General features: G+C 44.8%; 1 protein-coding gene across 1 annotated transcript in view; it reads right to left on the reverse strand.

Moving 5' to 3' along the window:
• Positions 1 to 19,761, reverse strand: part of GNAL (G protein subunit alpha L) — a 316,776-nt gene extending 297,015 nt beyond the window's left edge. Inside the window, exon 1 of the mRNA XM_090039652.1 lies at positions 19,108 to 19,761. Within this exon, the coding sequence (XP_089895778.1) occupies positions 19,108 to 19,570 (463 nt within the window). The 5' untranslated portion in view covers positions 19,571 to 19,761. The remainder of the gene's footprint in view (positions 1 to 19,107) is intronic.
• Positions 19,762 to 22,091: the final 2,330 nt, after the last annotated feature.

Below are 22,091 nucleotides of genomic sequence, written 5' to 3' on the forward strand. Positions count from 1 at the left end.
ACAGAAGGACAGAGTGGGGAAGAGAGGGGGAGGGGTTGTGCTCTATGTCAAGGAGCATTATGATGACATGGTAGGGGACGTACTGATCAGTGGTCACCTGTGGGACAGTTACCACCAAATAATAGAATTCATCATAAGGCATAAAATGGGTAAGGTAACTAGTAGGGTGGAAGTGCTAGATTTTAGGAAGGCTGACTTCAGCGAACTCAGGCGTTTAGTCAACGATGCACTTCAGAGTAAGAGATTTAGCGACATGGGAGCCCAGGAAGGGTGCCTGTGCCTTAAGGTAATGACCCTTCGGGCACAGAGGGAGATGATCCCAATGTGGGGGCAAAGGGGCCAAGAGACTTCGTTGGAGAAATCCAAAGCAGCCTAAGGGCAAAAAGGGGGGCATATAAGCAGTGGAAACAGGGAGAGATTACTAAAGAGGAGTATACCTCCTCAGCTTGCAGTTGTAGGCAGGCAGTTAGAAAGGCCAAAGCTACCATGGAGCTGAGGATGGCATCTCAAGTTAAGGATAACAAAAAATTATTTTTCAGATATATAGGGAGTAAAAGGAAGGCTCAGGGTGGAATAGGACCACTACTGAATGGGCAAAAGCAATTGGTGACAGACAGCGGGGGACAAGGCTGAACTTCTCAATGAGTTCTTTGCCTCAGTGTTCCTAAACAAGGGGCAAGACAAGTCTTACAATGGGATTGTAGAGAGGCAACAGCTAGGCACCAGACTACCAAGCATTGACCCTGAGATGTTGCAGAGTCACTTGGAAGGACTGGATGTGCTTAAGTTGGCAGGCCCGGATAAACTCCATCTGAGAGTACTGAAGGCAATGGCTGATATCATTGCATAGCCACTGGCAAGAATATTTGAGCACTTGTGGTGCACAGGCCAGGTCCTAGAGGACTGGAAAAGGGCCAGTGTGGTCCCTATTTTCAAGAAGGAGAGGAAGGAGGATTCAGGCAACTATAGGCCAGTCAGTCTCACTTCCATCCTTGGCAAAGTCTTTGAAAAGATTATTAAGGCTCATGTACGTGAGAGCCCAGCAGGAAAAATTGTGCTGAGGGGAAACCAGCACAGGTTCATAGCAGGTAGATCATGCCTGACTAATCTAGTCTCTTTTTATGACCAGGTTACAAAACACCTGGACACAGGAGTAGGGGTTGTAGGAGTAAATTTAGTTGGGCTTCTGGCCTACTTGACTAGAAAACAGACAAAGACCAGAAGAGCTGATACTGCTTATTTCAGTTACATGTTTTGAGATAAGGAATCCTGCATGTCTTATTACCCTGTGCACAGATGTCCAATTAAGTAAACTTGTTTTAGTTTCTCCAAGGTCATATTTTTTTTCTCTTTATCTGTCTTAAGTATAAAAATGCTTGAAAACTTAGAGAGGAGGAGGATTCCTTTGAAACAGACAAGTGGGTGATTCCCCTTGCTGTATGAAATCCTCCCTGTGATCACAGTATAGCCCTAAATAAAGAAAAGCTGGATCTGTCAGTTCTGATTCAACCACAACGCAAAGTTTGATTTCTTCCACAGGGTTGACATCATTTACTTAGACTTCAGGAAGGCCTTTGATACGGTATCCCACCCCATACCAGTGAACAAGTTAAGAGGTTATGACTTGGATGATTACACAGTCCGGTGGGTGGCAAATTAGCTAGAGGGTCATACCCAGAGAGTGGTAGTAGATGGGTTGGTATCGACCTGGAAGGACATGGGCAGTGGGGTCCCACAGGACTCGGTCCTTGGCCTGATACTCTTCAATGTCTTCATCAGTGATTGGATGAGGGAGTGAAGTGTACTCTGTCCAAGTTTGTGGATGATACAAAACTGTGGGGAGAAGTGGACACACTGGAGGGTGGGGAACAACTGCAGGCAGACCTGGACAGGTTGGACAAATGGGCAGAAAACAATAGAATGCAATTTAACAAGGAGAAATGTAAAGTGCTGCACCTAGGGAGGAAAAATGTCCAGCACACCACACTGCCTAGGAAATGACCTGCTCGGTAGCATGGAAGCGGAAAGGGATCTTGGAGTCCTAGTGGACTCCTAGATGAACGTGAGTCATCAGTGTGACAAAGTCATCAGAAAAGCTAACTGCACTTCAGCATGCATCAGCAGATGTATGACAAACAAAACCAGGGACGTGATACTTCCCCTCTATCGGGCGCTGGTCAGACCGCAGTTGGAATACTGCATGTAGTTTTGGGTGCCACACTTCAAGAGGGACTAGGATAACGTGGAGAGGGTTCAGAGAAGGGCCACTCGTATGGTTAAGGGCTTGCAGGCCAAGCCCTACAAGGAGAGACGAGAGCACCTGGACCTCTTTAGGCTCTGCAAGAGAAGGTTGAGAGGCGACCTTGTGGCTGCTTATAAATTAATCATGGGGGCGCAGAAGGGAATTGGTGAGGCTCTACTCGCCAAGGCGCCCCTGGGGGTCACAAGAAATAATGGCCACAAGCTAGCAGAGAGCAGATTTAGACTGGACATTAGGAGGAACTTCTTCACAGTTAGAGTGGCCAAGGTCTGTAATGGGCTCCCAAAAGAGGTGGTGCTGTCCCCTACCCTGGCGGTCTTTAAGAGGAGGTTGGATGGGCATCTGAACCCAGCACTCTTTCCTGCCTATGCAGGGGGTCGGACTCGATGATCTATTGAGGTCCCTACCGACCCTAACATCTATGAATCTCTGGATTTGAGAAACACTGTTCTAAACCAGTAGTTCTCAAACTGTGGGTCACAACCCCAAATGGGGTCACAGCATCGGTGGATAGGGTTGTGGGGGTTTGGGGCTGCGTGTTGGAGGTGAGGGGCCATACTGAGGAAATGAGGCCATAAATTGGGCTATGTGGAGGAAAAGTTTGGGAAGCCCTATTCTAGACAATTTAAAGAAATAATTAAAAGGCATATTACTGTGCCAACTCTTATACCAGTGGGAGTTGCCAATTTAAGAAATTAAGAGCCCAGACACAAATCAATTTATGCCCATTTAATACATATATGTAAGTTTTACCAGGATCTAGAGCAGACAAGCAGCTTATTCCAGTGCAGTGGGAATAGTGCTATCAATGTACCTAACCACTACTTGATAGGGAAGCAGATAATAGCTTGTTTGCATTGAGCAAACAGCTCTCTCTAATCTGTGAACACACCACTTACACTACTGTACATTTAATTGCCCTCTCCTTCATTTGTTCATGTGTACTTCTACATCAGATTAGCTGTAGTTAGCTGTGCTACTACATCTAGGTGCAGACAGACACAATAGATGCACCATTTCAAGAATGTCACTGATTGAGAACCATTTCACAATTCTCCCTGGACAGAACTGTCCACACATACACCGCTAAGGATTCTAAGCACAGCCGTCACCTTTTAGGGATTGCAGTGGAGAACAATTAATGGGCTTATTCACTCCACATTGAGCATGAAATTGACTGACAGTCATTCTGTTTTTTTTAAGTGCTCATTGTACAATGGTTCTGCCCCCTCCCCCACTCTGCCATCCCCTCCATCTCTAGAAACTGGCAGGTGTGTACTGTTACAACCGTAACCATACACCCACCACAAGCAGGAGACTACAAAGACCTCCCTCCCAACCCCAAGAACCTGTCCCCACCACAAATAAGGGTCCCTAGCAAGGTAGTTAAACTGATAAAGGGTTTCGGCTTCCCACCCCTGCAGACTGTCGTCTCTGCAGACAATAAGGTTATAGGCAGTAGAGTCCCGGTTGCATCCCAGAGCAGCTCTATTGCTTGGCAGAGCTGTGACACACAGCTTGCACACTCTGGGCAGGGTTGCAGCAGTAACGGCCTGGTCTGGAGCAGGGAGAGAGCTGCAATCCACTACCTGCATGCCCCTGCCCAGAGCATGCAGGCTGCAGATTGCAGCTTTGCCCTAACTCCGAAGCGAGTTTCCCCCAATCGCAAGATCCCAGCAGCTCCAGAGCAGCCCCCTGCCCTGCTCTGCCATGTGCCCTGCCAGTGCGGCTGGGGCTGGTTTCCATGGCAACCCCAGCCTTGAGCTTTCACAGTGCAGCTGCAGCTGGGATCTCCATGGAGACCGGCCCCAGCCATGGGGGGTTCTGGGAAATGGTGTCTGGCAGCTTGGCTGGATCTGCCATTTTGCTCACCCCTGCTGTAGAGTATTGGGGATTTGGCCATCACTCATATGATTCACACATCCTAACCAACAGAGGCGTCTGTTTCAGGATCACAAACATACTGGGTATCTTGGCCCATTCCAGAACAGCAGAGTTGGAAATTTTGTCACACCACATTATGCCCAGGATACAGCAGAGACATCAAATACGGAAACTGTTCAGTTTTCTTTCTTCCTTGGCATAAGGAGTCCATGTTTTACTGCTGTACAGTAGAGAGCCAAGTACACAAGTGCTATAGATGAACATTTTTGTCAAGAGAGTAAGCACTGTTTTTCCAAACTCTCTTTTGAAGTTAAGTCATGATGTTGCCTGCCTTTCTAACGTGAGCATTAATTTTGGCTTCCAAGCCAAGATTTTTGTGAGACAGTGGAGCCCAAGTAAGTGAATTTTTCAACCACTTCCAGGTTCTCATCATTTATTCTAACTTCGGGAGGGCTGGAGGGCAGAGTTGACCCGTGACTACTGTCTTCTTTAGGCTAATGGTCAGACCAAAATCATCACAAGCACAAGAAAGGTGCTCTTGCTTTAAAGGGTGTATGGGCAGCCTGGAACCAGGGAGCACCATGGCAGCTCAAGTCAGTGTCCAAAAAAGAAAAGTCTTGGGTCCTGTGCTGTTCAACACATTTATTAATGATTTCAATGCTGGAATTGAGAGCTTCTCGAGCAAGTTTGCAAATAACATGAAACTGTGAAGGATTACAGAAGTGCAACTCAGATAGATCCTGACAGACTGGAAAGCTCAGATGGAGCTAACAGAATGAAGTTGAATACTGTTAAGTGCAAGGTGCTACACTTCATGAAGAATAATCAAAAACAAATACAAAATGCAAGACACCTGGGTAGATGGCACCACTATGGAGAAGGATCTGGGAGTCTTGGTAGAGAAGAGAAGGTGTGCTTTTGTTTTTTTAAAACCTTCCTTGGGGGCTGGGTGTTGCTGCAGCCAATGTTGGCGATTTTGTCTTGGCTAAGTTAAGGCACTCACTGGAATTTAAAGCTGGAGGTTCCTGGGTACAGAGTTTCCTCTGCTCAGGGTTAAACTGATCACTAACTGATGACAGTTAGGGTTAGGAAAGCGTTTTACTCTATTATCAGATTGGTATAAATTGTGGGGGTTTGCCTTCCTTCGTAGTGGTTGCTGTGGCCCTCTTGGATCTCTCAAGCTTATTTTAATGACCTTTGCAGCAGCAGGCTGTTAGTTACTGTGGTCCCCCTGCTTTACACTGTGGCAGGTTAGGGTGTTATGTCTTGTGGTTGTGTTAGGGTTGACTGCAGTTTTGCTACTAAGTTAGACAATGGATTTATACAGGATGGTTTAGATAGGAATGATCCTGCCTCAGCCAGGGTATTGGACTAGATGATCTATGGAGGTTCCTTCTAGTCCTGCTTTTCCGTTTGTGTGTTTTTCATTTCTTCCTCTCAGTCTCTGATGTGTCTTTCTGGTAGAACTTGTACCCTAATTCAGTACTCAATGAAGTTTCTCAAGCTCTCTGGTTGGGAGGCAGGCAAAGGCAATGATGCTTTTTAAGCAAATTCCAAGAACTTCCACTGAATTCTTAAAGTATTTGTTACCCTCCAGTGAGGTAGCTGTGCCTATGTGCCTGCCCATTTAGCTTTCTACTATGTAGTGATACAAACTTTGTAGAACTATAAAAATAACATCTGTCACAAGCCTGTAAAGCACAGACATGTATGTTTGTGGCAAGATTCCAAATAGTCTAACAAGTAATTGATTTGTACTGGAAGTCCACATTCGATTAAGTCACTATGATGGGTGCTACTCTACTCTTTAGAAAGAGAGAAAATATTTTCAAGGAGGACAAAGCGATAAAAGGCATTTTCACAGATAACAAAGTTAAGTTAAATGGAACCTAGAGGTGTCACCTCTATTTTGAAAATTAAGCAACTTAACTGAGAAGTAGAGAAGAGCTAGTACGATCCATTACTAGATGGAGAATGACATATGCCAATTACAGTGTGAAGAACCAGTAGCATTTTATATTTTAGAAAAAAGCTGGATGATTTAGCCATATCAAGCGATGATGAAATACCATTTATTCCAACATCAATTAATGGGGAAGCTAAACAGCAAATACTACACATATTATATATTTTTAAACACAACCATTTTTTACACCAAAAGGTCTGAGGAGGTGACCAAGAAGTTCTGTGAACCACTGATTTTTTTCAGAATAAATTCTGGAAGATGATGGCTCTCTCAAAAATTCCAGGAATGCAACATTGTGTCAGTGCTTAAAAAGAGTGAACCACGCATAATTATAAAGCTAGTTATTAACCTGACAGTGATAGCAAAACAGAAGAGCAATAAATACTAGATTCATAAGTAAAAGAACATATTAATGCCAGTCATCATGGTTTTATTAAATCAACCTATATTCTTTGACATCATAATAAGTTTGGTTGATAAAAGTTAATTATTTTGACATAAGATCTATTTCAAAGTATTTGCTACTTCCTCCCCCCTCTCTCTTTTTTTTTTTTTTTTTTTTTTAGAAAAAAAAGTCAGGTAGCATCAAGTCATTCTACAAAATAAATAAATAAATAATCGATATACTATCTATGAAATGGATTAAGAAATAGCTAACTGCTAGGTTCTAGTTCATTGCAAATCATCTACTAGTGGGAATACTGAATCTCTGCAGGGATTGGATCTCAGCCCAATGCCATTACATGTAAGTAATCTACCCGACGCTTAAAGTCACTGCAGCTCTCAAAAAGAATGAGGCCATTTTATGGAGGAAACTGCTTGATGTCAAAACAGTCAAGCATGTTTTGTTTTTGTTTTTTTTTTAAAAATAAAGCCAATTTCAAGCTCAAACCTAGGAACATACAATTCAGGCCATACTTCCAGAATAGAGTACCCCATTCTGTAAGCTGATGTTACTTCTGATGAGATCATTCCAGAAAGATTATGTCCAGCTCACCTTAAAAAGAATGGTAAATGACTGGAGGTAGTCTAGGTAAGAGCAATATAGTAGTGAGATGAAGTTTGAAAACTTAGCCTTAAAAACTAAAGAAAGTTACCCTAACAACTAAAATGAGACAGGTAGTTACCCATGTTAATCTGTAGTCAGGAGGAAGGCAGGACTGGGAAGCACCTTAGAGCAATGGGACAGGTCCCTGCTCCCTTCTCTGTAAATTTATGGACACTGTAAATAACCAGGCTAAAAACACGTATCCATAAATTCTGTAAAATAACTGGGCCACCTGCAAAAACATAAAACAAAAATAGCTCTGCATACCTAAAATGTTTATATACAAAAGAATTTCACAGACTTGCAGGGAGGGGGGAAAAAAAATAAAAATCAGGAAGGCCGTATCATGAACTGAGGTGAAATTAGCAAAGGACATAAAAGGCAACAAAAAAGGATTCTACACGTATGTCAGAAGTAAGAGGAAGACCAAGAAAAGTGTATTTCCCTTACTGAGTACAGGACAATCTTATAATGCATGATGCAGAGAAGGATGGGGTACTGAAGGTCTTTTTTACTGCTGTCTTCACAAATAGTCAGATTTCAGTTGGATGGATGGGGAAAGACTCAGGAGTGACAAACTAAGCTCTTGTACTGCAGGGAAAAAAAGACCTGGAAGTTATAGTGAATGTGAAGCTTAACAAGCATTCACAGCATACCCTTGTTGTAAAAGACTTTGGGTTGTGTTACCAGGTGCATCACTTTCTAGTCAAGGGATGCAATTCTTCCATTCTGTTCATGCTTGGTGAGGTATGAAGAAGAGAATACTAAGTGGGTATTTGAAGCGAGGGTATTTTTTTTTGGTGATATCTTTTATTGGACCAACTGTATAGTTGGGAGAAATGTTAAACAAACTTTCAGGTACAAAGTGGCCTTCCTTGAGTTGGGGGACTTGATAATAGTCTTCAAATACCTAAAGAGTAACAGTAGACTATTCTTTGTGGCCACGAGGTGAGACAACAAACAACAGTTTCAAATTGCAAAAGGTAAATTTAGCTTGGACATTAGGAAGAACTTTCTCACTATGAGCATGACTGTATCTAGAGAGCTGCAGAATCTCCCTCCTTGGAATATTTTAAGAAAAGGTCACACAGACACTTGTCTGGAATGTTTTAGTCAGGGATGACCCTGCCTTGAGCAAGGGCTGGATTAGATGACCTCCTAAGGTCTGTTCCAGCCCTACTTTTCTAAGATTCTATAAAGGAAATCAGTCATTCCTCAGGCATTGGAATGAGTAGACAATTATCTTGAATTAATTAACTCCCCAAAATCAACTTCCTTCTTGAAAGAATACCATTGCCTTAAAAAAAAACATTTTTCCCATAATTCTAATCAGCATGTAAAGTTCTATTATTCTTTGTGTATAGCTGACTCTGGGGTGAGTTTACTGCAATTTACTGAATCAGCTTTGCTCCACAGGGGTTGTCAACCTACCACAGGCAAACCAGATCCAGCCCACAGAGCTGGAGGTGGCGAGGGAGGGGGAAAATCACCCACAGTGCAGCTGAAAGAATCAGTGGCAGTCACCAGGCCCTACCTAGCACTAGCCTACCTCAGATGCAAGCCACAGTTTTTGGGCTTGCTGCTAAGAACTTCTGCTGACCAGCAGCCTATATGCATGCCTGGACCCCCTGGTAAATGGAAGCTAACATGCACTAACTTAACAGGGCTTCCACTAACCCACGGGTCAGAGCATTCATGTAAGCAAGTGTCGCAGGCCAGCCTGTGTGTGATAAATTGTGATCAGTTTACCCTCTAGTTAAATGTATGGCCATATAAGTTAGCAAAAGAAAAACATTTTCCCTTTTGCTTACTTTATACATTTAACAATTGCATAGAAACCTGCTTCACTATTCTCTTACTAAATCAGCAAGAAAGGCTGGGGGGGAGGGCAAGGTGACTTAGAATTAAAAAAAAGTTTCAAAACATTAGCTGGAGGATACACTGACCAGAAAGAACCTGGGTAAAGTTTACACTGATAGTCTCTTTGACCATTACTATAGCATAGCATGCAAAGTACTAAATTACAAAATAGTAACTCATTAAGTTTAGCCTTCATGTGATCTTTTCTACCTTGGAGAACTCATAACATCAGCAGTCTCCCATGGCCTGAAGAAGGATGTTTGTGCCCAAAAGCTAGCAAAGGACTTTCCCCTAAATATTTAGTTGGACTAATAAAAGATATCACATTACCCAAAGAACTTTGCCTGCCGTGATCTTATTCTGGAGTCTCAAAACATAAGAAACTTATCTTATTCCTTGGAGCCTGAAAGCTTGCAAAGAACGTTTTTCCAACTACTCAGTTGGTCTAAAGAAGATATCACATCTACCGAAAGAACCTTGCCCGCCTATGTCCTTAGACCAGTATGGCTACAACCAAAAACCCAGTGATCTTATCTAACATTTACTCTGGAAGACAACTAATGGTGTGCCTTAATGTTACCATATTCCAAGACAGGTTTCTTCTCTTTTGGTGCTTTGCTTGCAAAGACTAAATATCACACAAACAGACGGACAGAAAGGTGATGCATTGAGCTCAAAACAAACAGAATATATTTAATATTGCCCCTCCATTCTGATTCTACTCCTGAGGAAGATTTATCCCTCCTTTAATAAGCTACAATAAACAGATGGCCTAAACAACAAAAGTCAAGTATTTTTAGTCCCTTGAACTTTTCACCTACAGTCTTAAGTGCAGAAGCAAGCAGTGAAAAGTAATAACAAGTATAACATATCATGTGGCAACTCTGAAAAAGAATATATTAATTACTAGCAGTCTATCTGCAAGGCAACAACGTTCTTGTACCTTTCAACGTTCACGGTAGTACTTCAGACAAATTCTGAAAAGTACGTGAATGTATGTATATGAAAAAACAGGAGGGGAAATTATCTCCAATTCTTAACTATTTCGAATGAAGAAAGTATTTCAATACTTAACCCACGATGCCCATGTCTACATAAGCAGTGGACTGCCCAGTTATTATTGTGCAGTACTATCCCCCCAGTTGTTTCAGGTGCTAGTGCACAGTTGTTTCATGTGGATGCACCTAGTAAGTCTTAAAAAAACAAAACAAAACAAAACAAAACAAAAAAAACCAAAAAAAAAGAAAGAGACACACAGGGGACATGAAACTCAAAATTGTAAGCTGCATTTGCTGAAGAGCTAGATTGTTTCCCAAAAATAGCTTCCTGGTTTGTTTGTTCTCTTTAACAAAAACAAAAGTTAAGTAAGTACATTCACACTATTAGATGAAGAACAAATCTAAGCCATGCCACTACTGGTAGATATGGCCCTAGTTGGGTAGCATCCATTCTGTACATAGGTGGATCTAAGAATTTTAAAGGGATGGGGGTTCTAGTACCACGGAGGTGGCTTGCCCCCCCGCACATCCCCCCCCCTCTCGAGTGCAGTAGCTACTGGGGACTTTAAGTCCCCAAAGGGAGTTAGACTCCCTCCACCACCAGCTCTCCGCACACCCTCCCTTCAAGGCACTTTCCCTCCGCTCCCATTTCCTCCTCCACTCCAGATCATCTTGGGCAGCAGATGGATCTCACCTCCTTTGTCTGCTCCCTACTTGGTTCCCCTGGGTGTCCCAAGTCAGCCTGGGGCTCCAGTTGTGCCTCAAAATCTGCAGGGGGCCTAGACATCCAAGAATATGCGGAACAGGAGACACCAGCAGATGAACTACACTTCTGAAGTGAGGTGTTACTAGCCACTGCACCTCCCTGGATCTTCCCCTCCTTTTACTTACAGTGTAAAATGGACTCATCATGCATAGTTCTAGGAAACATGCTACGGGGCAAGAAACATGAATATCTGTATACAACTTGTTTGCTGATTCACAGTGATGCAAATCAAGCTTCTAAATGTGAAGTGATGCAATGATAACTTGAACTGTTTGCAAACAGCTCAAGAGCCTGTATTTTAATCTATTCAGGGCTTCCTGAACATCAGAAGAATGAAGTTCAAAATTGTCACATTACACTGCTACTGCAGAACCACTGAAGGGAACAATTTCAATGTCATTCTGCAGCCAGCAGTAGAGGTAGACAATCAATAGAATATTCACAAGAATGGCATATACCAAATAAGGTTAAAAGAAAAAGGAAACAAAAATAAATAAGCGGAAGGTCTTCTATCACAGTCAAGAGGCTCCAAAGAGATCTCTTTCCTTCCTTGTATCAGCCACTAGATGCATGCAATTTTTCAATTGCAGGTACTTAATTACTGAAGGACAGCACAAACTAAGCATATCCTGGTTAAAAAAAGTTGCATGTGCACATATATGTGGCCTCTTCCCACAAACTAGCCATAGTGATTATCTCGAGAGCCAACTGCCCTCAGAGAACATGTGTAAATGCATAAGCATGTTTATATTATGTCAGGTAAGCGTGATAAATGTAAGAAAAGCCCCCTCAAGTGTTATTTATTTTTTGTGATATGCAAAGCCACAGTGAAAGAACATTAAAATAAAGCATTAACCCTGTAATTTTTTGAAAAGATAGACACATATACAAAATAAAATGACACAAGGACCATTATGATATAGGAAAAAAAGAGTTTAAGAAAAGTCATCTTAGACCATTGGAGCTCACCTCCTGATTTATTTTTCATTAATCTGTAAGAATTAGGAGTAAAGTAAGTTCACCTTCATAGATCTCCTCAAATATTTTAGAGGTGCACTGATGCATCAGTCCAGTATCGGATGGATACTGATATAAAGAAAACTGGCTGTATTGGATATCGGCCTGATGGGGCCAATAATTTGGTTGATAAATACCCGTGCTGTGCCCACCTGCAGTGCAGCACTCAGGTAGTGAGGAACAGAGCCAGCAGCTTGGAGAGCTACCTCCAGCTGTTAAGTCCAGTGGCCCCTGTGGTGAGGGAGGGGGCAGGGGCTGCCCAGGCAGGACAGAGCTGCAGCTCATGGGTGGTGGTGGTGAAAATGGCTCTGGCTACTTGCACCACGGTGGCGGGGGTGGGGAGGTATGTGCCCCCTGGATCTGCATGGGACGGGGTGGGCTACAGTGGGGCCTGCACAGAGCTCTTCTCGGCGGGAGCTAGGCTTGGAGCAGACACTGGCTGTGCTGAGAAGATGCTACATCCACCCCAGATTTCACCACTGCTCCACTCCCAGCTGCCTGGCGCAGCACCTGCTCTTCCTAGTGCATGGGTGGAGGCAAGGCGTTGAGCCAGGGCTGTGCTGTGTGGCTGGCAGTGGGAGCAGAAGCAAAATTTAGGGGATAGATTCAGCATCCTCCAAGTGCTGCCCACGCCCACACCCACCCCAGTCCCCACTGAAAAGAGCCCCATGCAGCCCTCTTGCCCCATGCAGGTCCGAGGGGCACGTGCCCTCCTAGGGTGCAAGCAGCAGTGGGAGTTGCCTCCCACTGGATGAGCCACAGCTCCAGCCCCTGCTCCACCTGGGCAGCACCTGCCCCCACCCACTCCCGCACTGCAGGGGCCACTGATCTGCCTCCCTCCCCACACCCCCCGCCTTCCCTCCTCTTCTACTACACTGGACTTACCTTAAATATCGGCTATTGGTATCAGCTCCAAAAATCTCTATTGGTGCACCCCTAGAATATTCTAAGTTCATTCACCTTACAAATCTTCATTATTAAAAGATAACACAAAATGAAATGCACTAGCACAACTACTTCTTATACAAAGTAGTATGTATTCAATGGAATTTATTACTTGGACATTAGGAAATTACTATGCAGGGCTATGAACAAAAAGAAATGAGCTAAAATCTTTTAAAAAAGAAGAAAAAAAAATAAACTGTCTATTTATTACCATGACCACTTTTTGTCTCCTCAAGTTAGGGTGTATAAGCTCATTCATGCACAGACCATTTCTTCTCCTTCAGGCCAAGTGCTATGCAAAAACATCTTAAAAGGTAACAGTAAAAACAGCACAGTATTTAGGAACGTGTCAGAGCAATAGGAAGGATTTGGTTACTCAACAGTCACAACTGTCAAATATTTATTTAAATTGCAAGGCCCAAAAATGTCTATCCTCGCCAACTGCACATGCAGGCCTAGGCTTTATCTTCCTTTGTGCAATAAATCCTTAATCTATTATCTCAACACCAATAAATTAGTTTATACAGTGACAAATTGTTGGGTTTGCAATATTTTACTACAAGTGTACAAATGACATTCAACAGACAGGATGCTCTACTAATCAAGCACGAGAACAGTCAAAGAGAAGATTTTAAAACAATATGCTAGACGAGGCAATTTGGGGTTTATTGAAGCATACACAAACCCAGACTTGCACTGCAGCAATGGTAGACTAAAAGACGACTTAAATCATTTATTTTTAAATTCTAATGCCTGCCTTTAAAGACTTATTTTTAAAAGAAAGTTAAGGAAACTTAATCAATGAATCTTTAACTTTTAAATGAGCTATATACGGTGGTAGCAGTTTGCTTGACTATAGAATCATGGGAAAACATATGAAATCTTATATGGACATCAAAAGTTTAAATGAGTAACCACACTGGGCACTTTTATATTTGCTCCAACACACTGATTAGAACGTGTCAGAGCAGACTCAATTAATCAGGTCTGTTGGAGCTTTCTAACCAGAATGCTGCAGCGTCTTGTATATCAGCAACCCCACACTTCAGAATGGTGGAAGGGGTGCTTTAAACCAAAGCTTGTCAAACAAGCTTTAGTTAAAGTGCCCCTGCCATTTTGAAACACAGGACACTGAATAAATGAGACACTGTGGCCAGTTTAATTAGAGCGGCTCCCAAGAGCGGCTCTAATTAAAACAGGCCTCAACCCTGGAGCACATGTACACACACCCATTATTTTCAGTCTTTTCAACAGAGAGACTATTTACAGTGTTTTCAGGCCACATACAAAACATTCAATTCCAGCAGCAGAAAAGTTCAACTCCTAGAAATGATTCCAGGGGAGGGAGCAGCACAGATGGTCAGTCTGCAACCGCTCTCTCTCCTCTACTTCTTGTGCCTTCCTGAGACTGAAGTGATCCTGGTCTGGGGAAAGACGGGCTGCTCCATTTCTCCTGTCCCTGGGGGGACTGGAGCAAGAGGACAAAGCCTTCTGCCTGCTTCTTGCACAAAGGACTCCAAAGTGAGAAGCAGCTAGGGGCTTAACGCACTACTCCCCCCTGGTGCCCAGGAGCCAAGCAGAGGAGTAGCAACATGAGCCTCCTACCTGCTTCTCACTTGAATCCTCAGGGTAAGCAGCAGTTAGAGAGCAGCTTCCCTCTCAGTCTATGGAAACTACTGTACCACCTTCTCCAGGCCAGGGTGACTTTGGTCTCTAGAACACAAACTTTTCCCCACAGCTTCACTCCACCTGGTCTCTGGGAGGCGTAAGCCAAATAGGTAGTTTATTCCCCTCAGATAAACTCTCCCTGGAATGATTTCTACCTGGCTGTAGTCATATTATTTTTCCTCACAGAATAGCCATTTTTGCTTTAAGAGAAAAAGATAGAAGTTCTGTACATAGTTTCTACTGGGAGAGTTGTGATTCTCCCAGTAGAAACTGAATATCTGCACATGGCTTAGTTCCTGTTATTCAGAAAAAGTTTTTACTTTAACTACTTTTGGTTTCAGTTTAGAAAGCTGAACAAGGGGCAATCAAGAGTCTCTGTTCTCCATTTGGAGAAATTGTTTGAAAGTTGGCTACTACAGTTCAAACCATGAGGAAAAGCTTGGTTTTAATTCATAGACTGGGAAAACATATGTGCCTGGGGGTGATCCATTACGTTGTAAAAACCTGAAGTATCTGGAGCCAGGTCTTAAGTGCACCTTCAAGTGCTGAATACTATTAAAAATGTGTGGCACTTTGAAACAACAACTGAAGTACTAACTACAGACAATTCTCAATGAAGGAAACGGAAACAGAAGAGGAAAAAGGATATGGAAGAGGAAAAAGGAAACAGGCAGTTTAAAAAGTACAAGATGTGTTTTGATAAAGAAGAGAAGGCTGTCTTCAGGACACTTCCTAAAATCAAGTGAACAAGTTGAAAATGATGACTGTGTGCATTTTTAAACAGAATTCTAGCTTCTATTCCAATTGAGCTTGACAAAAATCATAGGTAAAAAAGTTTATTTATCTATTTCCAACATCATAAACAATGTGAAGATTAAGAGCCTGAGAAAAGGCAGAGCAACATAATTGTTTAAGTCTAGCTGCAAAGCAAATTATTTAAATTTTTTTTTTAGCAATTATCAAAGAATAGCAAGATCACAAGAATTGCCAGAAATTTAAAGTAACCCCCTCTCACAAACCAGTACCTCAAACAAGGCATCACAATTTCAAATTCAGTCATTACAAGTCTACCTCATTTTTTTCAATTAATCTGCTGGAGAGCTCAAGGTGTAACGTCAGATTTTCATTGCATCATAGGACATTTTTTTTCCATGTGATGAAAGTTGTAGAACAATCATTTGCAAGCATCTAAGTGACATTCTGCAAGCACTTATAAGAATGACATTTTTTGTGCAGATTTTTGCAGACTTATATGCAGATTCATGACTTTCAGGAATTAATTTACATGAAGAGCAACAAAAGCAGCTGTCATATTTTGATTCACATAAAATAAGTATTTTATTGTATGAAATGCAGCTGCATGATTAAGATATATGGAAAAGTATTAAACATACTGTATCAACTCTTACATGAAGCACTATGTTAAAAACAAGCAAACACACACACACACACTCACATTCCAACCCCCTGCTACACACACAGACCAGTCTAGTCAATGTAATAAGTTTTGATTACACAAAACAGAGTTTCTCATTCATACTATACCAAACACCTTTAAAAAGCAATTAATTAAGGACCCAGTCCTTCAGATGGATCCATGCTGGTGATCCACTGCACAACAATGGAGCCATTCATATCAGAAAAAAATAAATGAGACTACACAGAAGCAGAGATTCAACTGCATAAAGCTCATTACAGAAATGGGGAATTAGTGTTAAAATAGCATCTCTTTACATTTGTTTAGAACAACCAAGGTAGAGGGAAACCTATTCCTCTGTTGTTTCCTTTGTAAGAGTATCTTGAATCTAGTTATTTTCCTTTGTGTTGATTTTTGAACGAGAAAAAAAATGGGGAAAAGTGAATGAAAAAGATATAGGAGGACTTCAGGCCATGAATACAGCTAGACATTTTCAAAATAATTTTCTGAAAATGGTCAGTTTTCAAGTTGACAGTATCCCTTTTATGAAGGAATTTCCTATCCACACAAAAATATACATCCTATTTCTTTTATCCTTGATTCAGAATAAATTGTAGGTGTTCTCTTTCATTTCTAATGAATGACATACAAGAGTTGTATCTTTATAAAAAAAAAAAAAGAAAGGAAATGTGAAGGGTATCTAGTTATTATAGCTAGAAACAAAACACTCTCACTTCACTCATTTCTCCAGAGCCTGAAATATGATAACACTACAAAGCAGCTCTCCTTGCTCCCAGGTGAAGGAGCTGTCAATGCCTATTTCTTATGTCCAAATCCTGAAGATTTATGCGTGTGCTTAACTTAACATTCTGCAAGGTGTCCCACCAAGTACAGTAGAGCAACTTAAGTCCCACCCTGGGAAGGACTTTAACACAACATACCACTCCTGCTTTCCTAATATAAGAACTAGGGGCTTTTTTACACATGTAAGCACCACAGATTTGAAAACTGGTGCTGTGATGATGCACATTTTGCCATGTATACACTTGCACACAACACAAAGAAAATGGTGGCACTTGGAGGTGCTTTAGTTCAAAAGTGCACCACCTCCATTTCCTGCGTGCTGACATGCATTTCACCATTTATACAACTGCATGCGGCACAGCGCAGCACGCATCAGCTTGTGTGCAGAACAGAATCAATTAATCGAGTCTGCTCCTAAGTGGCAGATCTCCAGCATGTTGTGGGACAGAAAGGTATGTGTATAAGTGCTCTAGGACAGCTAGATTGTTCAGACCTTTGATGTGACAAATTGAAAATGCTACCAAAATGGTTGTATTCTTTTGGTCTGCCTTTAAGGGGGAGGGGGAGACAAGCTGAAATACTAAAGCCAAAAATTGTATGCTATCAAACACCTGTTTATATTCTGCAACTATGTTACAGACCAATGGTTTTCAACCTTTTTTCATTGGAGGACCCCTAAAAAATTTTGAATGCAGGTGCGGGCACCTTTGAATTGTAAGTGTGGGTATTCACATACGTTTGATTAATCGTAGCCATCTTTCATACACTTAGACACAGTCTGCAGACCCCTAGGGGTTTAGAGACCACAGGTTGAAAACCACCATTATAGACCAAATACACAATATCAGTCTATCAACAAAACAGCCTGGTATTCAAAACAATTACACTGCTCTTCCACAAAAATCTCCGGCTTTGTTTCTTCTGTCTGTATTAGCATTACCACAAGTTTTACAGATGGGGTGGGGGAGGAGGAAATCAACTCATTTTAGTATAATTTTTCTTTTAGTAAGTTTGTGTTGAAATGGGACAGATGAAGCATGTTACAAGTCACACTCACTCATTTATAGGAGTTACTGGATTCCAAACAGTAGGAATTCCTCCTCAAATGATCACCTGCACTGCGCTGTGTATGCCACAAGCTTCCAGGCAGTAATAAAAGCTATGGTTTACCATTAGAATTTGAGCATGCAGTTCTACCAAACATCACCCAGACCTTAACATAAGGAAGCATCTTGGAAACTGCCACATTTCATTGTTTCCTCCCTACCCCTCCAAAAATGAAAGAAGAACCTAAAATGACATTAAACTACAGCTTTATAAATAAATAAGTCCACCCCAGTCCTTGCATTCAATACATTCCTGTACCATAAAGCATGATCATAAATCTCCTAGGAAGCCCAGTAAATCCCTTCCTCAGGCCATTAAAAAAACAAAAGCGCCTGCAGCATGACTGCTCCATTTCCTGCAGGAAATGAGATGCCTGTATTAGATACCTCTGTGGTTTTCATACTGTAAGTGTATCAGGGAGGATAAATCCTCTAGAGAAGCCTATTAACTAATGCTTAGAAAGAGCAATGACAAACGGCGCGTAGTATTTCATGGGAAATGCACACGCACACAAGCCCAGCCAGACATCCTCTAGTGACATCTTTTAGAGCAGGCAGTTGAGGCGCTGTCCTTGGAACAAACAGGGTGTGCAGTAGGCGAAGGCTGTACATACCCATCCTCCTCGGCTCCCTCAGCCTCACTCCTCCTCCAAGAAGGAGATCATCATTTCCGTGCAGCTAGGCAGCCAGCCCACTTCACCAGCTCCTGCTGCCCCTTCCTGAAGCCATCAGTGCCTGTAGGCAGGAACCAGGAGGCAGCCATGCCCAGCTCACACACAGACACACATGTGTGCGCAGACACATGCGTGCACGCAAGATGCATGCACAACCGCCACGCACGACATGCATGCACACAAGCCACGCACACACAGCACGCCAGCGCACACGCCACCTGTGCATGCATGCCGCATGTGCCCACACAGGATGCCATGCACAAGACATGCGTGCACATGAGACACACATGGTGTGGCATGCATGCCGCATGCGCCCACCATGCAATGCCCGCCATGCACAAGGCATGCGTGCACATGAGACATGCGTGCACAACACAGAGACACACATGCTATTGGCTTTTTGGTCAGACAAACACAGCTCAGCCTGGGGCACATCCCTGGCAGGCAGGACACAGGCACTCTCCCACACCCACCTTCCTAGGATCAGGCCACGCCACAGCGCCTACAGGGCTGAGCCACGAAGCGGGGTGGGAGGGAGGTGGGAACCCGGCTGCAGCAGAGGCAGCTGGCCAGGCAGGGCCCCAGACGGGAGGGGAGACAAAGGGGCAGCAGGGGCCCACCAGGCTCCTGCCGCCCGGGCGCGCGCGCGCACGCACACGCACACACACACGCGCGCGCGCGCGCAGGCCCTTACCGAGCAGCAGCAGGCGGTGCGTCTGCTTGTACTCCCGCTTCTGCTCCTTGAGCGCGCGGTCGATGCTCTTGCTGACTTTCCTCGCCTCCTTCTCCGCCTCGCGCTCCTCCAGCCGCAGCTTCTCCCAGGGTCTCTGCAGCGCGGCGGTGGCGGCGGCGGGCGGCGGCCCCCCCTGGCGGCCCGGTTTCCCGCCGCCCGCAGGAGCCGGAGCAGGAGCCGGAGCAGGCGCCTTGGCGGGCGACGGCTCGGGGGCCGCCCCGCCGCCGTTCTGCAGCAGCAGCAGGAGCGGCGGGCCGTCCGCCTCCCCGGCCGGCTTGTCGACGCCCGCCCCGCGCGGGGGCCCGGGCGGCGGGGCGGCCGCGTGCTCGGCGGGCGGCTCGGGCTCCGAGGTCGCGCCGCTGCAGCCGCTGCCTCCGCCGGGCTCCCCGAAGAGGCGCGGGCGCAGGCTGTAGCACAGCCCCATGGCTCGGCTCGGGCTGGCCTCAGCGCTGCCCGCGGGCGCCGGGCCGGTGTCGCGGGGCGCCGCCCAGCCCCTCAGCGCCCCGCCAGCCCATCTCGCATGGTCCTCGGCGCCGCGATCACCTGCCGCGGGCCGGGGCCGCCTCACCGCCAGCAGCGCCGGCCCCCGCGCCAGCAGGCAGCAGCGGGCCGGGCGGGGCGGGGCGGGGCGGGAGCGCGGAGCCCGCCCCCCGCACGCAGCGCGGTGGAGCCGCGGCCGCCCCGCACGCACGCACGGCTGGGGCCTCCCGCCCGGCCCCGGCCCTTCCTGACACAGGCGGGCGCCTCGCAGGCCCGCAGCCATGCGCGCACCTTTACATCTGCCCCCTCCTCTCTGTGGCACGCAGACTTCTCCCCCAGCCCAGCTGCCCTGCTGTCAGCCAGCTCCCTAACCCCCGCCCCACGGCCTTTCCCCCTCACGCACGCACCTGCCCTCTCTACTTTTGCACGCTGTTGGCTCTTCAGTGGCACGGCCTGCCACTACGGTGGCCATCATCGAGGACAGACCGGTTGCCCTCTCTCGATACCTAACCGGACGCCTTTATGTCCGCTATTTTTCTCTTGAAGAGGACATGAAGGTGTTGGGTTTCGTATCGATAGCGGACAGAGTAGCAGAAAACCAGAATGTCCTCTACGATGGCCACCCTGCCTGCCACGTATTCGTACATCCAACCCTTCCAGGCACCCAAAACCCAGGACCAACCCCGAGAACAACCCCGATGCGTAGGGGTGCACGTGCACCCCTTGCGATTGGCCACTGCTGCCGGTGGTGCCTGCGGCCGGCGCCGCTCACCACCCACCCCGCTTGGCTACTGACACGCCGGCGGTGTGTGCAGGTGGTTACCAATCACCACTGGCCCCTGCTGCTGCTGCTGCTGCCGGCGACGGCATCTGCGGGTGATCGCAGTTGCTCACCATACCCTGGCCCCCCGCTCACACCGCCACGGCTGCCTGCAGGTGCTCCCCAACTCGCCGCCACCTCCCCTGCCGCCGCTGCCTGCTGGTGGTTGCCGTGCCTGCCCGGCCTCCGGGAGCACGTGTCGTTCATGCAGAGGTCGCTGTCACCTCCCAGTCTCCCTCCAGCCACCCCCAGGGAGGTGAAGCAGAGCTGAAGGGGTCGGCTGGGGCATGAGTTGTCAAGAATCTGAGCCCTCGACCCTCCCTATAAATGCTTGCATCCATTCATTTATGTAGTTCTCTCCTGTGGCTACAGTGGTTCCCAGCCACCTACATACACGCAAAAATAATTCCTAATCAAACGCCCAGCTGGGTCAACACGTGCACCTTCCACCTCTTGTGGAGACGGACTTCAGCTTTAGCAGTGCTAGAAAATAATAAGATCAGCTATATATTCAGGTGTGTGCTCTCTTTTGGTCTATGTATGTTAGTGAGAGTAGTAATGATTAAGGACTCATATTGTTTCATTTGTAATATAGGGCTGTATGGTATTTGAATTTGGGCTCCATCATCTTGAAAGACTATAGTGGCCATCCTTAAAAAAATCTTGGGCAGAGACTACAAATCCTACCCTAATGTGATCCCATTACATCCTAAAAAACGATGGGGAGGTCCTGATCCTGCTTACTGCTTTTTGTGACTTTGTCTTAGGGCTGTGATGATGACTGGTGACAAAAAAAAAGGAGGCATAGTAATGTTTTTTCAGGGACTTGAGAAAGGTGGACTAGGATCACAAGAGGGTATCGAAGTCCACCAACTCATCTAATACTGGAATAAGATCTGGCCTAGTCTTGTTTAATGTTACAAATATATAAAATATACTCTTTGCAGCTCTGTCTTATCTGTGTCCTCCTTCATCTCAGTAATTTTTGCTGTAACACTTTATGACATTTTTAATCTCCCTGCTAAGGGACCTTATTGTGAAGTGGGGATATAATAATGTGTTTCTAAATCTCAACACAAATGTCATAGGTGAAATAATTATGATGACAATGTACCTTAGAACTAGTATGAGATTAGACTACTTGTTTGTTAAAGTCTGTAACATTAGAGTAATGACTATGTACAGTACCTCTATGGATTTTGTAATAGTCTGTTGCAGAATGTCACCATATTTTGGCTTAGATCCCCCCCCCAGTATATAAATAGATAATGCTATTTATAGTTATATGAAGACTTTAAGGGAAGCTACAGTTTCTCTGCTTCCTAGTGGTGAGACCAAGTGAATTAGACCAAGTTGGCAACAGTGTTTTGTTCCTGGATAAGAGGAAAGCAATTGTATTTATGACAGATCTTTGCATGTCAAATGATTTAATGAATGTCCTTTGCAATATACATTTGGAAAGTATTGAGAGTCTTGCATTAGTCTTCATAGCAAAAGGAAAGTGCATTAACATGAAGAGTCTTAATCAAAATCAAAACATTTAAGGGTCTGATACTGCACCATGGAAAGGAAGTTTCTCATTATAAGGATCAGAATGAGGACCACAGTAGGAACCTCTTTCAACCCACTTACAGTACTTACCAAA

Source organism: Crocodylus siamensis, chromosome 3, assembly GCF_052110815.1.
Source record: "Crocodylus siamensis isolate JL-2025a chromosome 3, ASM5211081v1, whole genome shotgun sequence".
Taxonomy (NCBI): domain Eukaryota; kingdom Metazoa; phylum Chordata; order Crocodylia; family Crocodylidae; genus Crocodylus; species Crocodylus siamensis.